The 23,334-nt window shown below is 42.7% G+C and overlaps 1 protein-coding gene across 1 annotated transcript in view; it reads left to right on the top strand.

Moving 5' to 3' along the window:
• Nucleotides 1-23,334, top strand: part of LOC122803940 (uncharacterized protein K02A2.6-like) — a 140,632-nt gene that overhangs the window by 9,807 nt on the left and 107,491 nt on the right. The window contains 3 exon segments of the mRNA XM_044073616.1: nt 12,143-12,860; nt 13,348-14,001; nt 14,004-15,982. Of these exon segments, the coding sequence (XP_043929551.1) occupies nt 12,143-12,860; nt 13,348-14,001; nt 14,004-15,982 (3,351 nt within the window).

Raw genomic sequence — 23,334 nt, 5'->3', positions numbered from 1 at the left:
GGTGAGGATGCTGTTCATAGAGTTCAGCTCTGCATGTAATATGGTGGTACCAACGCAGCTGAAAGAAAAACTGGCACATTTAGGATTCAATAAACATCTCTGTAACTGGATCCTGGACTTCCTGATTGAGAGACCACAGAGGGTGTGTTCAGGTAAGAACACACCAAAGTGCATCACGATTAACACCAGGGTTCTACAGGGATGTGTTCTCAGCCCACTGTTATTCACCATCCTGACCCGCAACTGCTATGCTAAGCACAAGTCCAACCATATCATCAAGTTTGCTGATGACACCACAGTCGTGTTGCTTACCAAAAAGGAGGATGAAAGGGCATACAGAGAGGAGGTGGTTTCTCTGATCAGTTGGTTTGAGGGGAACAACCTTGACCTGAATGTAAGCAAAACCAAAAAGATTATCATCAACTTCAGGAAAAAGAGAACAAATCACCCAGTGCTCAGGATCAACGGTGAGAGTGTGGAGAGGGTTAAGAGTATGAAATTCTGAGGTGTACACATATCAGAGGATCTTTCGTGGTCAGAAAACACCAGCCAACTGGTCATGAAAGTGCACCAATGCCTCCACTTTTTAATAAGGCTGAAAAAAGCTAAGCTTCCTCCTTATATTCTCCCCACCTTCAATAGAGGAGCAATAAAGAGCATCCTCACCTGCAACTTCACAGTATGGTTTGGAAGCTGTACAATTACAGAAAGGAAGACGCTCCATTGAGTGGTAAGGGTTGCAGAGAAGGTAACAGGTTCCAGTCTTCCATCTATGCGACATCTTTATTCTGCAAGAAGCATCCGAAAGGTCATCAAAATAATACAGGACAAAATGCATCCTGTGCATGAACTGTTTAACCATCTGGCATCAGGTAGGAAATATCGCAGCATCCGCTGCAAAACTACAAGATTCAATAACAGTTTCTACCCTACAGTAATTAGACTTCTGAACTCGGGCACTAGTCCCAGGGGTCTGGGCACATAATAAGTTAATTTGTATTTATTTGTGCAATATATAGTTACATATATTCCACGTAAGTGCAATATTTATTTATTATATCCATAGTTAGTATTATTTAACTCAATCAAGTGCAACATTAGACAAATAACTTAGACATTTCAATCTGTAGTGTGTTTTGTATTACTTTAAATAGGGCAGTTAATTTAACTCAGGGGAAGGTATTCTTTTCGTATATGAGTATTGGTAAATGTCTCTGCTCTATCTTATGTGTATTGGGAGTAGTATTGTATTTGTTAGTTATGTTTATTCCTCTGCTTGTATGTGTTGTTACACTTTCCTTTGTAATCTCAAGAACTGAGCTGATGCATGGAATTTCTTTAGGCTACACGTGTGTAGTTCTAAATGACAATAAAGTTTACTTTGACTTTGATATCAACTCAGAGGCCATACCAAACCTTCTTCCTTTTCTCAGAGTCTAACACAGAAGAGCTATTATTGTCGCCTTATCTAGACACAATTCTCCAAATTTGCAAGCCACAGAAAATAATCTTCTATTATCTGTCAATTGTTCTTGCTATAATGAGCAGCACTGTACCTTCTCTGAGCAAGCTGAATGGCTTCCAATCTTGGCTAGGCCACGCTACTTTCTGAGCACTTTAACCATTAAACTTCTGAATAAAGGTTTTTGGTAACCACTTGTGATAAATTATAAATGCTCGATTCGTCATATAACCTCAGAAACAAATATTTTCTGACACAGTTTAGACACCCCTTCTCACTACCACATGTGAAAAATCATTCCATAAAATGGCCTCTGCTGCCTGGGGCAGTCTATTCACAGAAATTACAGCCTTAGATAATTTCGACTGATCCAGAAGACGTTAAAGGGGTATCTGGTACTACAATATAAATGCACGTTTTAGAAATGCTGCTTAATTAGTTTTACACCAAACCTTACGTTACGAGAATTTTCATTAACCTGCCCTTAATATTCATACATTTGGAATATTCCACTTTAATTTATAAACACCTACCCATCTTATCTCCTGTTACTCTGTACTATTCAGAATTATTAATCTGCTGCATATAGTTCTTAATGTAGATCTTGCTATACTTTGTAAGTAATGCCTATACTTGTTTATTGGCATAACCATTTGATATTAGTATCTAACTAAGTAAAACCTCTGGGAAGCATGAACCTGACTCCCTCCAGCTTTTCTATTGTAATAGGTGAACTACAATTTAGTTTTTGTGAAGTGTTGAGGCTTAAAGGGGTATCACAACAACAGTGAGGGGATCCAGCCAATTGCCACTAGATTGGGCTATAATACCTTGAATCAGCCTTACACTCACACAGTGTTCCAGTCCCAAGCATTTACCTTTTAATTTGGTAAAGTTTTGCTTCTACTTTTATTACAGTTTCTATACTAATTACAATTCTCTCCATAACTGCCAAACAACCCTGTTTGTGTGCTTGCAGTGATAATTGTTTAAAGTATTCCACAGCTACTCAGATCAGTCTTTTGTTAGATACTGATATTTTTTAAGCTTATTCCTCACCTTACACTGATAGTATTTCAGCCCTTCTCCCTGTGGGGGCTGGACCCGCTCCATTCGCTACGTTAACTCCACTCCCTTCCCTGCCCCCATCTCTGCCCTCCCCCCACAACATCATCCTTATACCTAACCTTATCCCTCCCACACCTCTCTTCCACCTATCCCATAACCTCTTCAATTATTTCCTACAGTCACAACTTACCTCTTAACTAATCTGCCTCCCCATCCATTCTAAATAGGGCCATATAGTGTTATCACACTACATTCAACCACCATTATGTCCCTCACTACTTTTTCTATGCTCTCACTTCTCTCATTTATGCTCTCTGTCCTAATAATAATCACAGCCTTCCAGATGCCCAACATAGGTTCATAGGTTCATAGGTAGGTACTGGGCTATCTGCCCGAAGGCATATATTAGCCCAGCCACATTGTGCGGTATTCCCCGCCCCTTTGGTTAGTTCCCTAGGACCTAGATCTAGCAGCTAGTACCCTTGGCCCCTATCTAGTAGAGCTGTTGGTATGATCCCTGGTGTGAACTTTCTGTTACCCATCCACTCGTCAAGGTTCCTCTTGAAGAGTGATAGTGAGGGGCTCTGTCTTATGTAGATCGGGACCTTGTTCCATAGCAAAGGAAGTCTTTGCGAAGGGAATCTATCCCTCCAGCATGTTCTATTCATTGTTGTGCTGTGGTTTATATCCCTAGAGCATGTAGCTCGAGTGGATTTGGTTTTGCTAAGATGGAGCATGTTCAACAGTTCTGGGTTGGACATGGCTCTGTATGTTAGACAGAGATCGCCTCTGAGAAGGCGGTATGCAACAGAGAAAAGCCTTAGTTTTTTCAATCGTGCTGCATAGGGCAACTGTTTGAGGCCAGTAATCTTCTTAGTGAGGCACCTCTGTGGTCTCTCCAGCTGCTGGAGATGCCTAGCCAGGTACATACCAATTGGTGCATTGTACTCAATAATGGGTCTGATGAGGCAAGAGTAGAGGGGCACCATTACATCCTTAGATCTTGATGAAAACCCTTTTGTGATCAGATGGGTCACATAGAAAGATTTTTTAACCATCTTGGCAACATGGTTATCAAAGGAAAGCTGACTATATACTTGGGTCCCTAGATCCCTTATTACTACTTCAGATTTCAGGGGGTTACCTCCTATGTGGTAGTTTGCAGGTACTCTGATTTTTCCAAAGGGGATTACTACACATTTTTTAGCATTTAGCTTGAGACCATGGCTTTGACACCATGCATCAGTCTCATTAAGGCCCTTCTGGAGGATATCCATGTCGGCCGGAGACTATATTATAGCACCCAGTTTGCAGTCATCCGTGAACTTGGTCAGCCACAGCCCTTCAGTGTTTGCCTGTACTTCAGAGAAGTATATGCCAAACAGGAGGGGCCCCAGGACAGAGCCCTGAGGCACACCACTCATTACTGGTCTGGGTTCGGACATAGATCCCGCTACTCTTACTCTGTGGGATCTGTCTGAGAGCCAGTTTGCGATCCATTTTGTGATGTAAGGGTTTATGCCCAGGTTGGTGAGTTTATCAATAATACCCAAATGGGGAATGGTGTCAAATGCTTTAGCAAGGTCAAGGTAAGCCGTGTGTACCTCTTTTCCCTTATCTATAGCCTGAGTAACTGTCTCAAAGAAGTCCACCAGGTTCAGGAGGCATGATCTGCCCTTGACGAAGCCAAACTGTGTGGGGTCAAGTGTTTGGAGGTTCCCAATCTCTCCATTTATGAGTTCCATAATGATTCGCTCCATTGCCTTACAGATCAGACTGGTCAGGCTTATTGGTTGGTAGTTCCCAGGGTCGGTTGTGGGCCCACCCTTGTGCAGCAAATCCACCGTTGCTGTGCACCATTCTATGGGCACATATCCTGTCGAGAGGCTGAGACTTAACAGGGTATTCAGATGCGGGGTTAATTCATTTTGGAGCTCGCATATGACACAGCCCGGAACATCATCTGGTCCCATGGAGGCAGTGTTTTTAGCTTTAGATAGAGCCTTATTAACCAATGTATCAGTAATAATTGGAGTTACACAATCTCCTGTAATAGTAATAGGCCCTGTAGGTGGTGAGGGGGGGGGGGGGAGAAATTTGCACTGAACCTGTCAGCCAAGATGTTGGCAATGTCAGTGGGGTCAGTGTATTTTGTTCCATTTTGTACTAGCTCAGAACACACCTGAGCGTTGCCATTTAGGTTTTTGACGTAACCATAGAAGGCCTTATGGTTATCCTTGGCATCCTTGGCAACTTTCTTTTCAAAATTAGCTTTAGTTGACTTGATGAGGGCCCTCAATTTCTTACTAAAGCTGATCAGGGATGATTTTTCTACTTGAGATTTGGCCTTTTTTTGTATAAGTCTCCTCCTTTTATTGTATAGTTTGCTTATGGCCGGGGTTCACTAGACTGGTTTCTTCTTGCTTGAGGAAGGAATCTTGGTTTTATTTGGGATAGCATGGTCCATGCAATCCTGAAGATGTATATAAAGTGCCTTGGTGTAGGATTCTGCATCCTGGATATCATTATCCTTCTGCAAGGGAATAGTGAAGCTTTCCACTTCTGACGCAAGTAGTTTGAAGTTTGCTTTGGAAAGGTTTTTTACGATGGTTTCTTTGACTGGGGGAGGTGGAGGGGTGAGGATGTCTAGGGTTATCAATTTGTGGTCTGATCTGACCAGAGAGGGAGTGGTAACGGGTGTGGTACAATGGGCGCCCATATTTGTGATGACTAAATCCAATATGTTGTCCCCTCTAGTGGGAGAACATACCAGTTGTTCAAGGGCATTTGAATTTATAAATTCTATGAACCGCTGGGCATAGGAGTTAGAACTTTGATAGTTCACCCAGTCTATACCAGGGTAGTTGAAATCACCCAAAATTATGGTGTTGGGTAGGACCTTTATATTTTCCAATTCCTCAAGGAATGCTGAGTGAGCATCTTGGGACATGGTGGGTGATCTATAACAGGCTACGACTTGAAATGTGGTTTTGCCTGCTGATAGTTGCGCATGGATGATCTCTGGGGCATCATGCTGCGCCACTAACCTGGAGATGTGGGTATCCTTGATGAATATGGATACACCTCTGCCCTTTGTACTGCGATCCGGTAACTGAGGCCAGAAGGTATGATATGAATTGTAACCTGGTAGTGCTGGGGTGCTCTCTGGAGCCTTGAACCAGGTTTCCGTCACTGCACAAACATCGATTTTCTCCATACTGAGGAGTGCCTTGACTATGTGCATTTTGAGGTTGAGACTTCTGGCGTTGAGTAGCATTACCCTTAGTTTTTGGTTACCTGTGCTGGTTATGGTGGTTGGTTTGTCCTTTGAGCCTTGCCTAAAAAAGACACTATGGGGACGGCAAGAGCCTTGGCCAGTATTCGAAAGCCTAGGGGTGACAGGTGCGAACCATCTCTGGTGAAACAGCGAGGCTTGTCTATCATGTCATCCCAGGCAGACAGACACTGGATCCCCTTAGAATGACACCAGAAGCTTAGCCAATTGTTGAAATTGATCATTTTGTCTTTGTATTGTGGTATCATTCTAGGTGAAGGTAGTATGCTACTCAAGGTCAGGGTCATACCAGCTTGGGCTACATAATCAGAGAGCTCCTTGATGTCTCTTTTCATGTAGTCCAGGGAGGTATGTCTTAGATCATTCACACCAACATGTACAATGACAGCGCCATACTTGTACTTGTTCTGGAGCGACCTAAGTGCCTGTGTTATGTGGCGGATCCTAACACCCGACAGGCAGCTGACAGTAACCTTCTCCTTGTTCAGCCTGGTGAGTGGAACATCTGTGTGCCTTACTATAGAGTCTCCTATTACTAGCATGTTGGGTATGGTGTTTTGCTTAGGGGCTGTCATGAGGCACACTGCTGAGGTGAATTATGTATTTTCTGGCTTCTGTTTGGAGGTGCAGGTTGCTTGCTTGTCTGCTTTGGAGGGCACTGTTTCTTTTTCAGATTGGTACCTAGTGCCTCCGAATATGTTTTTGCATATTTATGTGTATGTTTTGCCGGTGCTTGTTTTGTAGATCCATGTGTGACTGGTGGTGTGATGCTAGTGTGTCTCTTCTCCTCTTGACTGTCTGTTACAGTCATGGGTTGAGAGCGCTTAGCCTCCAGACTGGCTGTGTATTTGCATCTCTCACAAGTGTTTGTGTCTAGAGGTAAGAGGAGAGGGTTGTCTGTATACATGAGGCAGTTATGACATTGCCTCAGGATGCCCAATTCCACCAGATGAACTGGAGAGTACACCTGAAGCTGACCTCTGGACATGCTTGGAAAGGTAACTTTCACTTGTCTTGCGGACAATCGAGGGTCTTATGCTGTATTATAATAGTGCTGTCTGGGAGATTTGGAAAATAATAGTGTTGTCTAGGAGATATGGACAAGTGCTGATTTGGGTTATGCAAGTGCTGCAATAAGAGCAGTTGATCTGAAGCACTTGAGTTGAGGCTTGCCTAGTTCTAAGGGAAAAATTTCAGCGCAGACTTTGTGGAGCCAGGTATAGTATACCCCAGCTAACCGGCGCTGCCCGACACTGCTCTGTGCGCAAGACCGCTCAAAAAGAGAGTTGCAGGGTTTTAAGAGAGAGAGATCAAGGAGTTTGGAATTGACCCAAAATGGTCAATAAAACTACAGTTTCTAGGCAGTAACCACTCCTACAGGGACAGACAGGCTGCTCAGTGTTAACCACTGCCACTGGTGAACACAGAGACTTCCCTTTAGCCCAAGTAAGCACTGGCCTCCAAAAAACTTACAAACAGTTCAGAACAGCAACTCTGTAACTGAACTTTTTTTTAAATTATAGAAAGTGGGAAAATAGCAAGATTTTTTTGTTTTTGTTTAAGGACAGCAGAGACACACAAGTAGCAAACTAGTCAGAACAGTGCAATAAATGACCCCAACATGTGTGTGCTAGGTCAGAGGCAGGAAAAATGCAATTTTAAGAAAAAACTATTTTAAATTAAGTGCAACACAAAAAATGCAATAAACAGTATGTTCTAAATACTGTTTCTAACACAGATATCAACTTTTGCAAGCAAGAAAACGCCGAAAAGTAGGTGGCAATGCAGTTTTTCTAAGAAATAAATCAGAAGAAAATACTTAAAATCTCAAAAGTGGCTCCTTTCTTCTCTCAGCATTTTCTCCTCTTGGTAGGTGCTTCAGCAACAACTATCAACCTGGAAAGACGCCAAAACCATGCATCCACCTGTACAACCACCACACATAAGCCACATTTACCGAGCTACTCAAACATCCACCCTAGCTTATTCACAGTTAATATCTCTGTACTATCCAAAGTAAAAATTCTACCTCTCCACAGACACCCCCATTATCACACCACCACCAGCAACTATACCATTTTCAAGAAAAAACTAAGTATAGCTCACGTAATTTGGCAAAGCGTTATATCCCAGTGTGGTGATGTACATCCTAACCCAGGTCCAACCCTCCCCAGCCCCAGCAAACTTAGCAAATCTCTCTTGCTGTCAACCATAAATCTCCAAAGCCTTAGAAACAAGATACCTGAACTCCAGGCATGGATTTCACAAAACACCAATATTATAGCAGCTACTGAAACCTGGTTGAAATCATATGTAAAAGACACAGAGTTTCTTCCTCCAGGCTACTCATGCTTGAGAGCCGATTGGCCGAACAAGAGAGGAGGAGGAGTAGCAATACTCCTCCCTAGCAACTATACATTAATTCCCTACTCAAAACCAACACCCAACTTCTCCCCAGCCGAAGTACTAATCTCTATATTAAAACTTAACAACCATAAAAACATTTGCATAATTGCTCTATATATTCCTCCAGGAAACAACATACCAATATTAGAAAACATACTAACCTGGACTTCACAAAACATAGATAATGAAACCATCATCTTCGGTGATATAAACATTGATTGGCTAGACATTGCCCACAACAATCCCTCAAAAAACATAAACCTTTACAGCTTCTCCCAACTAATTGAAGACATTCCCAGACCCCACAAAAGTAACATTTGGGGCTCCGCAATAGACTGGATATTAGTGTCCCACCCTAACAGTATCATCACTGCAGGCATACTACCTAATACCATTAGCAACCACCATCCAGCATATATACTACACAAAACCACCCCAACCCCAGGGCAACACCAATACAAATCAACCAGAAATTTGACTAAGTTCCAACCATCCATATTTAATGAAACCTTAGCTAAAATAAATTGGAAACCCCTTATATCCCTACCACTTAATGAGGCTGTTGAGTTCTTTAACTCAACATTCCTAGACATCCTAAATAGGCAAGCACCCACCTGCCAAAAATGAATAAAACATAACCATTCATGCTGTCTCTCAAAATCCACCAAAGCAGTCATGTCCACAAGGGATAAAATCTGGAAATCATGGCAGAAAAACAAAGACCCTACAACTCTAATACAAGACAAACAACTCCGTAACCAGGCAAAACGTCTAATAACCAATGATAAAAAAAAGCCCACTGCCTCCACCTGTAAAGCCAACATAAAAATAATACCAAAAAATTTTGGCCCTCTATCAACCATCTGTTACATCCAGATTCTCAAAGCAACCCATCCCCTAACCCCCACAAAACCCTTGCCGAACTTGCCCCCTCTTCAATTCCTACTTCATTGACACCATAGCAACTAAATTCTTATGCTATTTACTACTAGTGACTGATGATACTTTCTCCATATTTATTATTTTTTGTTTCTTTCATTATTTGTTTATACTTTCACAATAATGCTGATTAATTTATCTCAGTTTTTACCACTCTGAATTCATCTGGCAACCAACTAAATTCCTGCTTTTATGTATATATTCTGTATATGTTACTGTAATCAAACCAACTAAATTCCTGACTTATGTATATATTCTGTATATATTACTATAACCACTATGTGTAACACTGTTTCTGCTTCTGTACCAATTAAGGTTTCATTTTTTTTTCTGCATCTATGTTCTTGTCAGAGCTTTTCTCCCCTGGCCTCCACCGAAAATGGGCTCTTTTAGGCCCAGTGGACTTTCCCGGTAAACAAATGCAATAAATAAATAAATAAATAAAATAAATAAATATTCTGAGACACGTTAGTGGAAGTCCTGTAATATCGAGACTATGGTGCTGCAGTAGCGTTGTCGACTCACAGCAAAACGTTGTTCATTTGATTCTCAGCTAAAGCGTTTTCAGTGTGGAGACATGCGCGAAGGGGCGTACCTTCGTTGAAGGTTGTGCGTCAGAGCTGGTAACTCGGCACGTAAAAATCTTCTACCAATCATTAGCGAACCGGAGTTCTGCTGTGGCAACCTCTAACCGGGAAAAAGCCGAAAGACACAAACAAATTGAACGAAAAATGTGGACTTACTTAAACAAAGTCCATGACTGCGGTTTCTAGGAGTATTCCCTTTACTCTGAGATACGGTGATCTCAGAGTTGGTATGAGGGATGTGAGGGTGTAGGGGGGGCTTGCACCTCTACAAAATATAACTTTAAAGGAGAACAATAAACTATCAACATTCAGTGTTCTCCCCTATTTTGTAGTTATTTTATTGCAATCACTGAGTTTGTAGTTATGAGTTTCAGAATTACAACAGGAAGCTATTTACTGTTCTTACTGAATGTTGTATTCAGTGCTGTTGATCAAAACATTTTAGTTTGGTGTCTTGTCTTGGTTAATGTATACCACTAAGAGGCTCTGCTTAAGTTACTCATAACTGTCTTTCAGTCTTCTTCATTATACGCGTGTCTGTATTTGTTTGAAAATGTAGGATATAAAATTCTGCCTGCTTCTTCTGGTTGTAATGTATTATTACTGCCACTTGGCCAAGGTGGTGACTGAAAAGGTCTTGTACCAGTCTACCAACCCTGTCAATAAATGTGTCTATATTAGAACATCAAAGTTTCAAAACTTTGAATGTTCTAATATCGAACCCAATTCAGCGAAAGCTGAAAACAACGAACATACAGAACAGCAAATTTTTTCCTAGGGGAAAAAATTTGCTGTTCCAAAACACATACACACAACACAGGCACACCAGACGAATAGCAATCCACACACATACACCTAAAATCTTATACCTAACCCTACACTAAACTATACACACACCACTAACTATCCACTTACCTTAACACAAACCCTAACCCTAAGGTCCGTCACTATCACCTCACCCGCGCCCTAACTCTAACTCACCTACCCCGCCCTAACCCTCATGTCCACACAATTGCACACATACCTAACCCGCGCCCTAACCCTAACTCACCTAACCCTGCCTAACCCTCACATCCACACAATCGCACACATACCTAACCTGCACCCTAACTAACCTAACCCACACTCAATCGCACACTTACCTGAACCCGACCCGTAACTTTCCACCACAGTGCTGAAAATACCGAAGCAATAGAAACGGACAACCAAATTCTTTCCCTAGGAAAAAATTTGGTTTTCTGTTGCTTCGATATTAGATAGATAGATAGAAAGATGAGCACCAACATTCTCATGTGTGCCAAAATTTTGAATCTGACATCTATCAAATTACAATAGTCTTAAATGTCACTACATATGACCTCAACAAATAGTATGTTCCCACTTAGAATATGTGCTAGATATATACTTCTGTCACTTCAGAAAGGCATCTAATTATAAACAGTAGGGCTAAAGAAATAACTGACCCCTAGATTACCTCTGAAATTCCCAAAGCCTTTACTAAAATGAAAGCAGCTTGGAGGAGGTATCAAAGCAAAAATAATCAAAAGATTATATGGAGTTTCAGTGTTTGATATAATAAAGTAAAGAAACAATATAAACCTAAGAACTAATTTGTCAATTGTAGGCAGTTAGCTTTGCTGAATAACCCCCTAGTGATTCTGGATTGAAATTAGCAATTTAGTCAGAGGAAAGCAATAAGTGAAACCCTTTAATAGCACTGAAGGTGACCAAAGTACATATCCTAAAAGGATTGTCGATTACTCTGCAAAATACTTCTACAAACAATCTAGCAGTTCAGGAAATGAAACAACCTCCCAACACACGGGATAGCTGAATTATGTACTTTACTACATAAGAAACTTTCAATTTATAGATGTTCTTCATACTGATCACTGCTGCGGTAGCCTAAGCTCTGAGTTATATCGTGTAAGGATATTGTAGTATAGGGCAGGTAATGTTGTTATTGTGCTGTAGGGGCGCTGTGGGGGATTAACAACATGTAGTGTTGGTTCTGTATTCTCTGGTCACTTGTTGGTTCCGGTGTACGTATGGCTATGGGGAAGATGTGAACATGTAACATGGGTGCGCACCTGGAGGTTCTTATTAAAGAAAGGCCTTACAACTCCAGAACCGTGTGGTCTCCTTATTTACCAGGATATAACATATTGGCGACAAGGATGGGATGCCTCAGAGTCCGCTGAGAGTGAAAACGGCAGGGTGCAGTTAATGTCGGACGACGAAGAGACTGGGGCTGCCGGAGTTATGTCTGTTTCCATGTTAGGGTCGCTGGTTGCATACAACTGTCGGACACAGACCTGGGAGGAGTATTGTGAAGTGTTGGAACATTTTTTTGAAGCAAACCAGATAATGGACGTGGGCCGGAAGCGAGCCATATTGCTGAGCTCGGTGGGCAGCAAGACGTACAGTCTGATGAGGAACTTATTGAGTCCTGATAAACCGGGGGATAAATCATTCACGGAGTTGACGAGCTTGCTTCAGTCACATTATAACCCGAAGCCGAGTGAGATAGTCCAAAGGTTCAAGTTAAATTCAAGGACTAGAATGGCCAATGAAACGGTAACGGAGTATGTTGCAGTGCTGAGGGAGCTGGCGCAACACTGTAATTATGGTGACAGACTGACAGAAATGCTACGTGATAGGCTCATATGTGGCATTGCAGATGACCGCATACAACGCAGATTGTTAGCGGAGCCTGAGTTGTCATTTGAAAAGGCCTTGAAGCTGGCACAGGCCATCGAGACAGCGAATAAAGACATTCGTGATTTACAACCAAGAACAATCGAGGGGGTTGGGAGCAGGAGTGCTACCCCACTGCCAGTGCATAAAGTGGTAATGGAGCATAAACCACAAGGGAAGTCTGGTCAGTATGCCTGTTACAGGTGTGGCGGTGAACATCTGTCACAGAACTGTCGTTTCTTAAATGAAAAATGTCATGCTTGCGGGAAAAAGGGCCATGTGAAGAAAATGTGCAGGTCAACGCCCTCTAGGGACCAGCAGAGAAAGGGGGAGGAAAAGAGCAGCATAACGGACAGAAAGGGAAACCGGAAAATAAAACAGCAGTATGCACACCACATGCGTGAAGGTACAGATCAATAAACCAGGGAAGAAGAGGAAGTGTTTACTATGTTTAACATGAAAGAGGCAAGGATGGAAAGAGTCGATCCCATTACAACCCAGTTGGACTTAAATGGTAAAATGGTGCAGTTTGAAGTGGATACTGGATGTAGTGTGACAGTTCTGTCAAAGGCTGAGTATGGGAAGTTATGGCTAAAAGAAGCTCAGGAGCTGCAGGACTGTTCAGTGACTTTGAAAACATATACAGGTGAAACAGTTCCCACACTAGGGATGGCAAAAGTAACTGTAACACATAAAGACAAAGTCAAACAGTTGCCAGTCATGGTGGTGGCAGGTAATGGACCAAACCTGTTAGGCGGGCGTGGCTAAAGGAGCTGGAAATGGGCTGTCTACAGCTCCATAAAGTAGAACAGCATGTGCTGACCTTGCAAGATGCGCTGGAGAACAACGAAGAAGTGTTCAAAGAGGAACTGGGTACCTGGAGGGTCCACCAGCAAAGATACACGTCAAAGAAAACGCAACGCCAAGATTTTACAAACCAAGACCCGTACCATACGCAATGAAGAAGAAAGTGGAGACTGAGTTGGAGCGACTCACCAAGCAAGGTATAATTGAACCAGTAAAGTTTTCGGAATGGGCGGCACCCATTGTTCCAGTATTAAAGCCAGATGATACTGTACGCATATGTGGTGACTACAAGCTAACAGTGAACCAAGTTTCGAAGCTGGAGCAGTATCCAATACCAACGGTGGAGGATGTATTTGAAAAGCTGTTGGGAGGTGAAAAGTTTAGCAAACTGGACCTCAGTCATGCATATCAACAAGTTGTTCTGGAGGAAGGGTCAAAGTCATATGTCACCCTTAACACACACAAAGGTTTGTTCCAAGTAAATCGTTTACCCTTTGGTGTTTCCTCTAGTCCAGCTATTTTCCAGAGAATAATGGAGGGACTGGTGGCAGGAATTCCGAAGGTGGCTGTTTATTTGGACGACATCCTGTTGACGGGTAGGAACAACCGCGAGCATCTGGAGACTCTGAACGAGGTGCTGAGGCGACTGCGAGAGGCTGGTCTGCGGGTGAAGCGGAGTAAATGTGCTTTCATGGAAAAGGAAGCAGAGTTCCTGGGTTACAAGGTGGATGCATCGGGCCTACACCCCTGCCAAACAAGGTAAAAGCCATCCAACAGGCACCTGCACCCACAAATGTTACAGAGCTGAAGGCCTACTTAGGCTTACTCAACTATTATAACAGGTTCCTACCAAATCTGTCAACGCTGTTAGCTCCTTTACATAAACTATTAAGGAAGGAGACCCGGTGGACGTGGCAGGAGGAACAGGACAGAGCGTTTGAGCAGTCCAAGGAACTAATGCAGTCCTCAGAGGTTTTGGTGCACTACGATACTCACAAGGACTTAATTCTGTCATGTGATGCCTCACCTTATGGGTTAGGGGCCGTGTTGGCACACTGTATGCCAGATGGACAAGAAAGACCCATCGGGTTCATGTCACGAACCTTAACACCAGCGGAGTCAAACTATTCCCAGCTAGACAAAGAGGGTTTGGCTGTAATTTTTGGAATTAAGCGGTTCCACAAATACCTCTATGGCAGGAAGTTTACTGTTTGCACCGATCATAAGCCCTTGTTGTCACTGTTCAGCGAGATGAAAGCCGTGCCTCAGATGGTTTCTCCCCGCATTCAGAGATGGGCTGTAACATTGAGAGCTTATGAATATGAGATTGTTTATAAGCCCGGGAAACACCATAGCAATGTGGACGCGCTGAGCCGTCTGCCGCTACCGGGGCATCTCAAGGAAAAGGAAACGGAGGACCGAGTTTTGATGATGGAGGACATCACGTTGGTGTCAGCGAGGGAACTGAGCAAATGGACACGAAAAGACCCGGTGCTGGCTCGAGTGTTTCAGTGGGTCCAGCAAGGCTGGACAACACAACAAACTGATCCAGTTTTTCGGCCCTATGAGGTGAGGAAAACAGAGCTGAGTGTGCAAGATGGATGCGTGTTGTGGGGGGCACGAGTGATAATTCCGCCCCCAGGAAGACGTGCACTTTTACAACAGCTGCACCAGGGTCATGTGGGCATCACCCGAATGAAGGCCTTAGCACGAAGTTATTTCTGGTGGCCCAAGTTGGACCACGACATTGAAGTCGCTGTGAAAGAGTGTAACACCTGTGAACAACATCGCAACTCACCTGTGGCGGCACCACTACACCCATGGGAGTGGCCGAGTAGACCTTGGCAGAGACTTCATATAGACTATGCAGGGCCTTTTATGGGGGCAATGTTTTTGATAATAATGGATGCTCATTCTAAATGGATGGATGCCTACCCAGTCAAAACAACCACTTCCACCACTACCATTGAATGCCTGAGGAAGAGTTTCAGTAGCCAAGGACTACCAGAGACTATTGTATCAGATAATGCTTCATGTTTCATGAGTGGAGAGTTCAAGGGTTTTCTGGAAAAAAATGGCATCGTACACGTCACATCAGCACCATACCATATGGCTTCAAATGGCTGTGCTGAAAGGGCTGTCCAGACCTTTAAAGCAATGATGACAAAGGCCGGAGACGGAAGTATGGCAGCAAAAGTGTCAAGGGTGTTATTCAACTACCGCATTACACCCCAGTCTACGACCGGATTGTCACCTGCCGAGATGTTGCAAGGACGGAGATTAAGGTCAACATTGGATCTGGTGCATCCAAACATCCGAGCTAAGGTGGAGAGGACACAGTGGAGGCAAAAAGAACATCATGATCGACGACGGAGAGAGAGAAGTTTCCTTGCGGGAGATGCAGTGATGACTCGAAACTTTAGCTATGGACCTAAATGGATTCCAGGGTTCATTGTCAAGAGCACAGGTCCACTGTCGTACCAGGTGAGGTTGAATGGAGGTTTCTTGGTGAGGAGACATGTGGACCAGATTCTGCGTAGCGAACAGAAGAAGGACTTCATGGAACTGCAAGCCCCGGAAATACCATTAGTTTCGGGCGAAGGGCTCGCAGCGGCAGGAGGATCTCTGATCCTGGGGCCCGAGGAAGACCGCCGGGACTCGGAAGGAGAGGTTCCCGAGGACCCAACCTTTCCAGGGATGGACACACCTGTACCAGAGGTGGTAACTGTGACACCGGAGTCACCTAGTGTGGTACCATTGCGCCGTTCTAAGCGTTCACTGGTTAAACCTAGTTACTTGAAGGACTATCAGTGTTAAAAGTGCATGTATAGGTTAGAAGGACAACATAACTTGATTGCATGGTAACCGTTTAATAACTAGCCGGTTATTTAGAAATTAAGTGACTGGATGGATTGTTTTTTTGACTTGCTCCCTCGTTTCTCTTATGTAAGGAGGCGTATGTCACAGCTTAAGAGGGGAGGAATGTAGTATAGGGCAGGTAATGTTGTTATTGTGCTGTAGGGGCGCTGTGGGGGATTAACAACATGTAGTGTTGGTTCTGTATTCTCTGGTCACTTGTTGGTTCCGGTGTACGTATGGCTATGGGGAAGATGTGAACATGTAACATGGGTGCGCACCTGGAGGTTCTTATTAAAGAAAGGCCTTACAACTCCAGAACCGTGTGGTCTCCTTATTTACCAGGATATAACAGATATAACAGCCGTCTAACTTCCAAAGCTTCAGGACACCTTCCACGCACCAAAACCATTAGTCAGCTCAAGCTGAGCAGACTAAAAAGACAAGTACGGGTGCTAACCCCTTCAGAGTTTTCCTGTCGCTAAAGAGTCCTCTCCTCTAAGGTTTTTGGGGATTGACACTTGGCTTGTGCTATTTCTTTGTTAGGCAGATAAGCTCACTGGGGAAAAAAAACTTCCTATTTAAAAAAAATGTTTGTTTGATAACACTTTCCTATTTTAAAGCTAGAAGTTTGTGTATTAACAGACTGTCATGAGACTGTATTGTACCTTTAAATGGGAGCACTTTGTTTTCTTTTCAGTTTAAAAAGTTGTTTAAAGTATTTAAAAAAAAATTTATGTGGATAAATTGCGTTTATTTTATTTGCTGGGGCAGGCGAAGTGTTTTAAAGTGCTCTTTACTGTGTTTTTCTGTGAAAAAGTGACTTTTAAAGATGTTACATTTTTAACTGGTTTTGCTGCTTGTTTTCCCCTGGAAAGAGACATACTTTTCAGCCTGACCATGGAACAAACTGCCAGTCCCATAGTCAGTCCTTCCTCCAGTCACACAAGAAAAGATTAAGCAAACAGACTTTGCCACCACAGCAGGCTAGCAATTGGCCTCAGCCACAGGTGGGTGACTCTGCTGTGGCCATTTGTTGTACCTCAGGCCACTCATCTTTTACCCAACATCCCTCTGGTGTAGCACGCACAGCCACTTTGGAGCAGGGGTAAGCCATGTCCTCTGTGGCCATTGGGGTCCCCTCAATTGGCAAGGGAGAGCCGCTGTTGTTGGTCCTGGTAGAGAGAAGAGGGAAGTTTCCTCTCTTTTGTCAGAATGTTATGCCCATCCCTTGGGAATCTGCTGCTGCCATTAATATCATTATTGGTCCAATTTTTCCTGTCAAGAAGAAGCAGAAAACTAAATGAATCTACTCCTCAAATTTCCTTGGACAGGAATAATTTACTGGGTCTGGCTTAGGGTTTTACTCAGGCTATTATTCTTATTATAAAATAGTTTCTGGTAAAATAAAGAGGGATGCCTCTTTTCCTGAAGAGATTGAAGATTCTGAATCTATAAAGGAAGAGAAGAAGAAGAAGACAAATACAGGGTTTTCCTCCTCAGATTTCTTATTCAGACTCAGAGGAAAGCTCAGTTTCTGATTCTGCCAGTGGGGGGTTTATCTTTCTCTAAGACTTTTCAAGAATGGCCCGTGTGTTTTCCATGGTAGAACACTGAGGTTTCTTAGTCCCTCAGAAAATACTATGAGCTGTAACAGAAGGAATTTCCAGAACCTTCACCTATTCCTCTAGTTCTGTCAGCTTTGAAGGATGTGTATGTTACTGTCTGTAATTTTCCTGATAGTCAGCCAGCTGCCCCTAAAAAGGCAGATGAGATGTAGAAAGTTCCTCCGTCTTTTAAGCTTTTATACACTCTTCCCAAACCTGACCCAGCAGCTATAGCTGTAGTTAATCCTACAGCAACTAAACATTTAGTTAATTCCAATCCTACACTTTCTGATAAGGACAGGAAGATTGTTGATAAGTATGGGAAAAACATGTTTGTTTCTGCAACTTTAATTTTCAGAATTTTGAATTGTTAGGCACATATGTTAAGGTTTCTTCTGATTAATCGTTAAAGCATGTGGAATGTTTTGTCTGCAGTTTCTTCTTGTGAGGAAAAATCTGCTTTAAATAATTTAGTTTCTTCTATTGTACAAGTCACTGCTCATTGTTCACAGTATGTGTATGATTCAGTTGAGACTTCTTCAAGGGCCATGGCTTTTTGGAAAGGGTTCGATTCCAGAAGTATACTAGAAACAACAACTTGGTCCTCTGTACATACTTTTACAAGGCACTATAAGCTTGATTCCTTTTCTATGTCTAGATCAGCCTTTGATAGGACAGGTCTCCAGAAGCTCCAAGACTTTTCTCCTTCCACCTCTCAAAATTTGTAAGCTGTGGTAATCTACCCATATAGCTCAGGCTACTGCAGCAGTGATCAGTATGAAGAACATAGTACTATTGTGTTAGTAAACTTACCATAATAGTAGATGTTCAAATGATTAGTGGTGCAGTAGCCGCTCCCTTCCTCTGTCCCCCTTGCTGTTTTCACCAGGGTGTGGACTTTTGTTTTTTGTAGTTCCTAGAATTGTCCTTTTAGGACTCAGACTCCCTCTCTCTCTCTGTTGGCATGACAGTGGCACTGAAGGGCTTTGCACCAAAACTAGTCTTTTTTGTCAGCTCAGCTCAAGCTGACTAATGGTTTGGGTGCATGGAAGGTGCCATAAAACTTTGGATGGTGGCTGGTTGTTATATCCTTGCAGGATATAACCTATATAGTTAAGGCTACTGCAGCAGTGATCATTCAAACATATGCTATTATGGTAAGTTTGATTACACAACTGTACTTTCTTAATCATCAAAAAGCAGTAACTGGCTTCAAAAAATACACCATTTTGGCCAAACTCTTCTTATTATTTCGGCTGCTCCCATTAGGGGTCGACACAGCAGATCAACTGTTTCCATTTCTTCCTGTCCTCTGCATCTTGCTCTGTCACACCAACCACCTGCATGTCCTCTCTTACCACATCCATAAACCTTATCTTAGGCCTTCCTCTTTTCCTGTTACAGGGCAGCTTCATCCTTTGCATCTTTTTCCCAATATACCCTGCATCCCTCCTCAGCACATGTCCAAACCAACGTAATCTTGGCTCTCTGGCTTTGTCTCCAAACCTTCCAACCTGGGCTGACCCTCCAATATACTTATTCCTAATCCTGTCCATCCTCGTCACACCCAGTGCAAATCTTAACATCTTCAACTCTGCCACATCAAGCTCTGACTCCTGCCTTTTTGTCAATGCCACTATCTCCAACCCATATAACATAGCTGGTCTCACTACCCTCTTGTAGACCTTCCTTTTCACTCTTACTGGTACTCGTCTGTCACAAATCTCTCCTGACACTCTTCTCCACCCACTCCATCCTGCCTGTACTCTCTTCTTCACCTCTCTTCCACACTCACCATTACTCTGAACTGTTGATCCCAAGTACTTAAACTCATTCACCTTCGCCATCTCTACTCCCTGCATCCTCACCATTCCTCTATCCTCCCTCTCATTCACACACATATATTCTGTCTTAGTCCTGCTGACCTTCATTCCTCTTCTCTCTAGAGCATATCTCCACTTCTCCAGGGTCTCCTCCACCTGCTCCCTACTCTCACTACAGATCACAATGTCATCTGCAAACATCATAGTCCACGGGGACTCCTGTCTGATCTCGTCTGTCAACCTGACCATCACCATTGCAAATAAGAAAGGGCTCAGAGCTGATCCTTGATGTAATCCCACCTCCACCTTAAACACATCTGTCACTCCCACCGCAGACCTCACCACTCTCGCACTACCCTCGTACATATCCTGTACCACTCTTACATACTTCTCTGACACTCCCGACTTCCTCATACAATACCACAACTCCTCTCTAGGCACCCTGTCATATGCTTTCTCTAAATCCACAAAGACACAATGCAACTCCTTCTGACCTTCTCTGTACATCTCCATCAACACTCTCAGAGCAAACATCGTATCTGTAGTGCTCTTTCCTGGCATGAAACCATACTGCTGATCACTAATAATCACCTCCCTTCTTAACCTAGCTTCCACTACTCTTTCCCATAACTTCATGCTGTGACTGATCAATTTAATCCCACTGTAGTTACTACAGCTCTGCACATCACCCTTATTCTTAAAAATTGGTACCAAAACACTTTTTCTCCATTCCTCAGGCATCCCCTCATTTTCCAAGATTTCATTAAACAATCTAGTTAAAAACTCCACTGCCATTTCACCTAAACACCTCCGCGCTTCAACAGGTATGTCATCGGGACCAACAGCCTTTCCGTTCTTCATCCTCTTCATAGCGATCCTTACTTCCTCCTTGCTAATCCACTGCACTTCATGATTCACTATCTGTACATCATCCAACCTTCTCTCCCTCTCATTCTCTTCATTCATCAACCCCTCAAAGTACTCTTTCCATCTGCTCAACACACTCTCCTTGCTTGTGAGTATGTTTCCCTCATTATCCTTTATCACTTTTACCTACTGCACATCTTTACAAGCTCGGTCCCTCTGTCTAGCAAATCGGTACAGGTCCTTTTCTCCCTCCTTAGTGTCCAACCTTTTATACAACTCTTCATATGCCTTATCCTGAGCCTTCGCCACCTCTCTCTTTGCCATGCACCTCATCTCCTTATACTCTTGTCTACTTTCCTCATCTCTTTGACAATCCCACTTCTTCTTCGCCAACCTCTTTAGTTCTGATGAACTATGTCCAAAAGTAAAGAAGGCCTATGCTACCTTTAGTGCCTTTCTGACAGTATCTTGTATTGCTGAAAAATAGCAAATATTGAATCCATGACTATACAGTGAATAAAATAAGGATGAGCCCTCTTTGGTTAATATCCCCTTTCTTTTGCCAAAGATTCTGGCAAAAATAAACACTGTTTTGGCCTTCACAGTGACCAACAACATGGGTTTAGAATAATTGGCCATAACATCTATACAGAAATGCTCACTTGTAAATAACTTACTGAAAGCCACTGACCACAGTGTTATTTTTCTAGGCCTCAAGACCTCTACAGCCTTTGGTAATATGGCATTACAGTCTGCTCAGAGAACATGATCCTTCTGTGCCATTACTGACCAGACTCAAGCTTCCTTGAAACAAGTGAAAGAAAGGGTTTCTCATGTTTGTGTGTTAAGATTCCTCATCTTTGAACTGCTTATTAACTTACTGTCAAGGTGCCTTGACAAATGATTATTTATTATTATTTGTCTTTGTTAACCGATGTGGAGCTCTGATCCACATGAACCTTTTTCAGACTCAGCCAGGGCACACGGTTTGGTTTAGTGACTTGGTAGGAGTCACACAAAAAGCAAATGGAGACTGAGGGAATCAAACCCTGGATTTTAGGAAGCAGTTCATAACTTCCATTTGTCAGTAGACGAGTTCTACCCTGTCTGATACACAGATGGAATAATATTTTGATAATCCCATCAGGCTTATTTACAATACCTTCTCTAGACTGGCAAAAAATCCTGCATGGTTCGGGTACTGATTAGATATACTGGATCTGAAGGCCAGCTCTGAAGAAAAAAATTTGGCTTTTCATATTTACAAAATGAGTAGGTAGGATTGGGACTGCTCTAAATTCAGGCAATGTTTACCCTGACAGGCTAAATATTTTTGAGAACTTGGGAGTATAGTTATGCCAGCCTTCACCTTAACTCTGCATATAAATAGAGTCATCTCCAGCATACAGGCTTTTGTGGCAACATGTTATAGAACTTCTAGCCTTCACACAGAAGAGGTTAGGCGAACTATGGCAATAGGGTCATTCTCATTATTTTAAATATGCTCTTACTGTGTCTGTAAGTGCATTAGGTAAACTAAGAAACAAACTTCAAAAATGCAAAACAAAATTTTCTGCATTATAACTGATACCTCAGAAAAGAATTAATCAATCCCTCACACTCATCAAGACTAAATGGTTCCCAATTATGCCAACAGCAAAACTACTTGTGTGTACTTTAATATACAAAATTATAAACCAGGATCACTGAAGATCTCTACAGAGTAGCCTAAAGTGATAAAGTTTAAATTACTCAGCTCCTCAGGTGCAGCAAAATCCCAAAAAATAATCTAGAAATTCTATGTCACTCACCCCAGTATTCCCCCATGGTCAGAGGGTTGCTGGGGGTTATCCTACCACTAAGTGGGCATAAAGCATAAAGTAGAGAAAGCAATCCTAGACTGATAACCAGACTATCGCTACGCAGTTGCAGTTCACTTGGTTGACACTAATTTGTGAAATGCTGTGCATTTTCAGGAGAGTCATTTGTGTGAAGGCTGTATTGGATAACTTAGGGTTGTGTGACAAAGCTTAGTGGTGGGTTGGGAGCTTGAGTGCTTCGGATAAAGGTTAGATTAGTGAACAGATTTAATGTGAGTGTGAGTGTTTTAGGGTTAGGGTAAGGGTTAGGTAAGAGGATTGATTTAGTGTGTGTGTGACTCTGTTTTAGGGTTAGTGAAAGGGATAGATTTATTGTGTGTGTGAGTATGAATGTTTTTGGCTTGGGGAAAAGGACAGATTTAGAGACAGTGTGTGTGTGTGTGTGTGTGTGTGTGTGTGTGTGTGTGTGTGTGTGTGTGTGTGTGTGTGTGTGTGTGTGTGTGTGTACATGGTGAGTGTCCAAGCTGTTCTGTGTAGTAATAGTGCTACTGAAAAGGCGTTTTTAAAGTTATACTATAGGTTTACAGGCAAAGTTTAGGGCTAGGGTTAGCATGCATTACTAAGGCCCACTTGAACCACCTTAGTAATGCATGCTAACCCTAACCCTGCTCCTAACCCTAACCTTAATGTGAAGCTTACCTTAAAAAAGCCCTTCTCATAACACTATCACTATTCAGACAAACAAGAGCTGAATGTGTGTTAGGGTTATGTGTAGTACATCAGAAAAGAAAATCTGTTTCCTATTTTAATGTACTACATGTCATTGTTTCTTGTTGTCAATATAATGAATGTTCGATTTGTCAATCATTTAACATGTTGAAATTGATTATATAATCCATAACACACACACACACACTCACACACACACACACACACACACACACACACACACACACACACACACACACACACACACACACACACACACACACACACACACACACACACACACACACACACACACACACACACACACACACACACACACACACACACACACACACACACCCACACCCACACACACACACACACACACACAC

The sequence above is a fragment of the Protopterus annectens genome, chromosome 6.part0, assembly GCF_019279795.1.
Source record: "Protopterus annectens isolate FY-2018-M chromosome 6.part0, PAN1.0, whole genome shotgun sequence".
NCBI lineage: Eukaryota > Metazoa > Chordata > Ceratodontiformes > Protopteridae > Protopterus > Protopterus annectens.
The sequence above is the reverse complement of the archived record's forward strand: the minus strand, read 5'-3'. Positions and strand labels throughout refer to the sequence as shown.